We start from the raw sequence: 6,501 nt of genomic DNA on the forward strand, positions 1-6,501 counted from the left end.
ATCTTTATTTTTCCATTAAAGAGATTGATTTTTTCAAGAGATTTGAAAAAATCAATTTTACTCTTACTCTGTACTCGGTACTCTTACTTATAGGTTATATTAAGTATTAAATATTTATAAACAAGCTTGATTTTTTTTTTTTTATATATCGAATAAACAATATATAAAATGAAGAAAGTGCATAATATTAAAAAGATATACACAAAATGATTTGCTCACTTATTTAATAATATAGTTTGTATAGAAACAATTTATGAAATTGAGAAAATCAGTTTTTTATATCTGTTATGAAATACCAAAGTTTTTTATGACATTAAAAATTGATATCGATAATTTGGATGGAGGCAGATATGAATAGTGGCACAACACTATGAATATTAATTTATTTCATTGTTTCGAAAAGGTAACATACATTCATTTTCTAGGTTTTGTAGACGTAAGACCGCTGCTAATTCTTATAACTTAGTAATTAATTATTATTTTTTATGTTTGTTCCTTATTATAGGTAAAAGGAGGTGACAATTGATTATTGATTGGATGATATATGTTTTCTGAGATTAGATATTTATTAATTAGTTACCGACCTACATTCTGTACAGAAGATATATGACTAAAAGTTTTAGTCCTTGTTCTTAGTTGATTACTACGTGGTACAGAAATGAAATGGATTCTTCATCGATTGTAAGTTTCAATAATGATACATTTCAGTCTACTCTCAAAGGCGATTTTAATAATGTAAGTGTTCATGAACTCGCCTTACATGCAATGCGAGATCGTTGCCTATTACTTCAAAAGAGAATTACTTCATTAGAAAGCGATAATATGCGTTTAAAGTTAGACATCACAAAAGCTACCGAATGTACACCTTATGTTCCTTTGCAAGAAGATGAAAAGTTCATGTTGCATCAGAAAATTGCTGAATTGAATAAACAAAAGTCTCAACTTATGCATCATGTATTTATGGTATCTTGTGAAAATAAAAACCTGTGGAATAAAATAGCTGCAATAAAAGGACCTGACAAACCACCAGGAAAGGAAAATGGTAAACAACCTTTGGTACGCACAAACACATACATTCATAGTACTCCAAAAACTAGTGCTAATTATCAAGAAAAATATTCAGAATCCAGTCTAGAGGAAATATCTTTAAAACTAATTAATAGTTATATACAGGAGAAATCACAACTAGTAGAACAATATGAACAAATGACACAGTTACAAGAATTGGATGATAAAATGCTGAATGTTGACTCTATAGGTTTCACATATATTGAGGAACCAGCATTGGATTCACTTAAAGAAATTCATATCCAAACAGAAAAACTGCAAAATTTAAAAAAAGAGCTTGCTCAACAAGAAGCCGATCTGAAATTTGTACTTTCTAAATTTGAAACAATTTTCAAAGGTGAGTTCCTATTATTTTATTATTATTTTTCAGTCGCCAACTATCCACTGCAGTATATAAGCCTTCCCCATAAGGGGAGTTCTGCCGCACAACCGCAGGAGGGATTTTAAGAGGGATGTTGCTGCCCATCCCTCACCCTCACTTAGTCGCCTGTTATGACACCCTTTGGAAAGGAAGGGGTGTCCCATCCTATGCCAGGGCACAATATATATATCTTTTTAGCTGATTATAAAATGCTTTTACTACTAAATAAACATACAGTATAAATTATATTGAATTATATTGATAAATTCCAAAGTTTTAATTCAACTTAATAATATTGTAAATGTAAAATTTTGTAAGGTGTTTAGATTTTTGTTATTCAATCACATTTAAATGCTTAAACAGATTTGAATGAAATTTGATGCATGGGTAGATTATATTCTGCCTTAACATACAGGATAATTTATATATGTGAATCAGTATTTAGATGGGCAAAGCAGCAGGAAACAACTAGTTATAAATAAACATTTAATATACAATTTCTTATTTTTGTGCTGTCAAAAATTGATTTTTAATTGTTTCACAGTTTAATAAACATATTTTTGTTACAGAAGGCTATAAATGTCAGATGTGTAAAATGAATAATACAAAAACTACAACATCAGAACATAAAGAGATTGAGACTAGTGACAGCTTGGCAAATTGGGCAACTCCTGTGGAATCAACTAATTATAATGAATTAAATTCCTCTGCATTCAAGAAAAATGCCACAGAAAACATCATTAATGACATACCTGTTGATAAAATCTGCCCTATGTGTGGGCAAACATTTCACAGAGATATAAGATTTACAGAATTTCAATCACATGTAGAAAGTCATTTCATTGGTGAAAGTGAAGTAGATTCTGTGATAGATAATTTTGAAAATGTTCCAACCTCTTTTGATAATGTAATATAATTGATTATAATTATATAATTAGATAAATTTATTTAGTAATCTTGGTATTAATATTTATTTTTTATAGTTTTGTTGACTTACAAATATACTATTTAGTCTTAAATTAAAATCAGAAAATGTCCTAGACTGGATGGATACTGATTTTTAGCAAATGTTTGCCTTCCTAAATAGAAATAGCATAAATCACAAATTTGGTGATATTTATTGTAAATAACAATTTAAGCAAGCAAATATGCATATTAATAGAATATAACATAATAATAAGATAACATATAAATAAGAAAAATAATTTAGATTTTTTTCTCAAATTTATTTGCCATTGTCTTTTTTCTTAAGAGGGAATATTTACTTATAACTGTTATTACACTGTTAATTTTATGTTACTTAGTTATACTACACTACATTTATATTTATCCTATCATTGTTTAATAACAAAATATATCTGAAAATTTGTTATGATGCTTACAAGATGAATTACAATATTCTGTCATACCCATAAAAACTTTTAATATTTATTCTAGTTTTATTTGTATATAGCATAGGTATGTAGAGCAAATAATAACTGTTATATATGTAACTACACATCTACAGCTGAACGGTGTGGACTGCCGTTCGGTGAGCGTGGACTGTAGGGGCGTTGGTTCAGGCTGGAGTGAAACACAGGGATTACTATTCTGAAGCCTCCGGTACCGTCTGAAGAGAGTATTTTTTCTTCTTGTCCTATTTCTTCTCGAGTGTAGTGTGTCGCTGCCCGGAAGCGAATGCCGCTCGACGAGAGGCGGCCTATCTTTATACCCGCCCGCTCGCATGATAACGTTTCCAACTCGCGTTAGCGAATCTGCGCGAGCGGGACGGGGCGAGAAAGAACGAGACGCGTGTCTCTTCAGATCGGTACTCTATAGCGTTTATTTATTGCAATTTACAATTTCTTAATTCTATTTATTGTTACAATTTCTATTTCTATTCGTAGGTAATAATGACAACACACAAAGAAATACTTTATTTAACTTACACTATCTTAAATCTATGTAAAATCTATATAAAATAACAGAATACAGAAACGATTAACTAGGGACTTAACAACTATAAATTACGATTACATATATACAAATAATGTCGCGAACATAATCTCCCGCCGCAGCTCTCGTAGCTGGAGTTAACTCGTGTTCGCGTCGCTCGATGTCGATGTGGGCAGTATGATCAGCTTCTTAGTGGGTCGCCGTAGGATGCCCTTGTTCGTCCGCACGTCGACTGCTCGGATCTCGCCGTCTGGTCCAGGGTAGGTCGCCACCACCACGCCTCGCGGCCACGTGTTGCGAGGCAAGGTCCCATCAGCTATCAGGACCAGGTCGTCCATTTTGATGGCTCCGTGTGTAGCTCGGGGCTCCCGCCGGTGTTGCAACTCGGGTAGGTACTCCTTCACCCACCGGTTCCAGAAGCAGTCAGCTAGCCTCTGGCTGGCACGCCACTCCTTGTGTCCCGCCGCGTCGCTCTCTGTGAAGCTGCCTGGCAGTGGGACGCGCGATGGACCGCCCAATATGAAGTGATTGGGGGTTAGGGCGCTGTCGTCGTCTGCCGATGTTGACACGTGGGTTAGCGGTCGACTATTGAGGGTGTGCTCGACCTCGACCAGCAGAGTGTGGAGGACCTCTTCCTTGGGGGCCCGCTCGTTCAACGTAGCGGCTAGTGCGGTCTTCACGCTACGCACCAACCGTTCCCACGCACCTCCCATGAAGGGTGCGCTCGGGGGAATGTAGCGCCACCGGATGAAATGGACTGATGACTCTTCTTGGATGGCTTCCTCGGCTGCTTTCTTCAGTTCGACGTCAGCACCTTTGAGGTTGGTGCCTTGGTCGGACCATAGCTCAGTGGGACACCCTCTGCGGCTTATGAAGCGCCGCAGGGCCATTATGGCGGAGTCCGTGCTGAGGCTGCCGGCGATTTCTAGGTGGACTGCGCGCGTCGTTAGGCAGGTGAAGAGCACTCCGTACCGCTTCTGGTGAGTGCGGCCCACTGTCACGGTCATAGGCCCGAAGTAGTCTAGGCCGGTGAACGTGAACGGTCGTTGATGATGCGCCAACCTGCTATGTGGATGGTTGCCCGTTGATGGCTGCGCCGGTCTTGCTCTTCGTAGGCGGCACAGCTGACACCTCTTCAGTTCACTGCGGACGGCGTGTCGTAGGCGCAACACCCACAAGTGTTGTCGCACCTCGTTCGTGGTGATCTCGAAGCCGCCGTGGTGAAGTTTCCGATGCACCCATGCGATGTATAGGCGCACCCAGGTGTGGTTTCCGTCGACGATGGGGGCTCTCGTTGCTCGGCTGACAAATCGGCGGCGGCCGCTATTCTCGATCGAAGTCGCAGAATGTCGTCGTTGTCTATGACGACCGACAGCTGTATGAGTCGACTGGATGACGGCAGCTGTTTCCCTTGTTTCAATACTGCGATTTCGTCGCCGAACGCCTCTTGTTGTATCGCGCGAATCCATAGCCGTCGCGCGCGATCTAGGTAGTGTGTGTCTATGGGGATGAAACACACAGATGGACTATTGTTGTTCTTGATTTTCATCTTCGTCTTCTCTCTATCGACTTTCTTCGTGCGGGTCCAAGTGGGGTCGGCGCTCTCTTTCTTCTTGTTCCTCTTTCGGATGGCGGTACAGCGTTGACTGGTCGGTCGCAGGAGGTCGATGAACTGCAACACCCGTGCTGAACTGCGAACAAGTTTCAACCAATTAGAAAAACGTGACGGATCGGGTAATGCTATAGACAACTGCGTCGCGTTCTGTAGCTTGTGTACGCGTTCTTCTCCCGTTTCCGCTTGACTATCGTCGCTCGTACTATCTTCACGCGGCCACTGCTCTTCGGGGAGGTACAGGAAGTCCGGCCCACGGAACCATCTATGCTGCGAGCCGAAGTCCGTCGGTGGGTCGCGTGTGGCGTCGTCTGCTACGTTGTGCCGCGTCGGTATCCATCTCCACTCGTTCGTCTTCGTTTCTTCGACGATCTCGGCGACTCTATGCGCGACGAACGGCTTGTATGCGCGAGGACCGGTGCGTAGCCATGCGAGCACGGTGCGTGAGTCCGACCAGTATACTCGGCGAGCGGGCTTCAGGTCGTGTTCTTCGACTGCCGTGCGCGATAGGCGACACCCGAGGACGGCCGCTTGCAGCTCCAGTCGCGGTATCGTGGTCACCTTGCTGAGTGGGGCCACTCGTCCCTTTGCCGCGATCAGCGACACGTGGACCTCGCCGGTCGCGCTTACGGCCCGCCAGTACACCGCACAGGCGTACGCGTCCGAGCTGGCGTCGACGAATGTATGCAGCTCCGCTGTATCGGCCGTGGCTACCTCCGGGTAGCACCGCGGCACCTCCAGCGCGGACAGCCGTCGCACGTGGTCCATCCAGCTCCGCCAGGCGTCCGCTTCCCGTGGTTGCAGCTCGGTGTCCCAGTCGATACCGGTACGCCACGTCTCCTGCAATATCTTCTTCGCCTGTATGGTGATGGGAGTGGCGAGGCCCAGTGGATCGAACAGCGACATGATTGCGCTTCCCTCTTCGTCGGCGTCTGTTCCCCGCTGGCTATCTGTGGCGGAAGCTTGTGTCCGTTGAAGTTGAAGCCTAAGGTGTCTTCAGAAGGTCGCCATACCATCCCCAGTATCTTCTCCGCGTCGAGTTGTACCACGCTGTCCCCGCCGGTGTCGGAGAACGCGGCGCGCACTTGATGCGAGTTCGACGCCCACCGTTGGAGATAGTAGTTGGCTCGACCGTGGATCTGTGCGACCTGTCTTGAGACGCGTACGGCTTGCTCTTCCGTGTCGAAGCTGGCGAGGTAGTCGTCGACGTAGTGGTTCATGACCACCGCCGTTGCTGCCTCCGGGAACTCTTCCTTGTACTGTTCTGCGTTCTTGTTCTTGACGTAGATCGCTGTACACGGTGACGATGTTGCGCCGAATATGACACTCTTCATCCTATATTCCACAGGTGGACCCTCTCGTCGATCTCCTCGCCACAGGAACCGTTGCATGTCCCTATCTTCTTCCCGTATGGTGACCCGCATGAACATGTCCTTTATGTCCGCCGTGACTGCCACCCGTCGTTGCCGGAACCGCATGAGGACCCCCGGTAGCGATTGAAGTAAGTCGGGGCCCGGCAGCAGCA

General features: G+C 43.6%; 2 protein-coding genes across 3 annotated transcripts; one reads left to right on the forward strand and one right to left on the reverse strand.

The window, feature by feature from the left end:
* Positions 1-409: 409 nt before the first annotated feature.
* On the forward strand, positions 410-2,858 carry LOC113515458 (protein spindle-F). Of its 2 annotated transcripts, none has more exons than XM_026899680.3 (2): positions 410-1,405; positions 2,002-2,858. In XM_026899680.3, exons 1-2 carry the CDS (start codon positions 664-666, stop codon positions 2,343-2,345), a joined length of 1,086 nt encoding a protein of 361 aa, XP_026755481.1. In that variant the 5' UTR covers positions 410-663; the 3' UTR covers positions 2,346-2,858. The 2 variants fall into 2 exon arrangements, with proteins under 2 accessions (XP_026755481.1, XP_026755480.1); XM_026899679.3 differs by having other exon boundaries at positions 411-1,405; positions 1,999-2,858.
* Positions 2,467-5,882, reverse strand: LOC128200313 (uncharacterized). The gene is made up of 2 exons (XM_052893377.1): positions 5,607-5,882; positions 2,467-2,508 (listed from the first exon to the last, which is right to left on the reverse strand). The coding sequence occupies exons 1-2, from the start codon at positions 5,880-5,882 to the stop codon at positions 2,467-2,469; spliced, it is 318 nt and encodes a 105-aa protein (XP_052749337.1).
* Between the last annotated feature and the right edge of the window lie 619 nt (positions 5,883-6,501).

Source organism: Galleria mellonella, unplaced genomic scaffold (genome assembly GCF_026898425.1).
Source record: "Galleria mellonella isolate WM207_F2 unplaced genomic scaffold, CSIRO_AGI_GalMel_v1 utg173, whole genome shotgun sequence".
NCBI classification, from domain to species: Eukaryota; Metazoa; Arthropoda; class Insecta; order Lepidoptera; family Pyralidae; genus Galleria; species Galleria mellonella.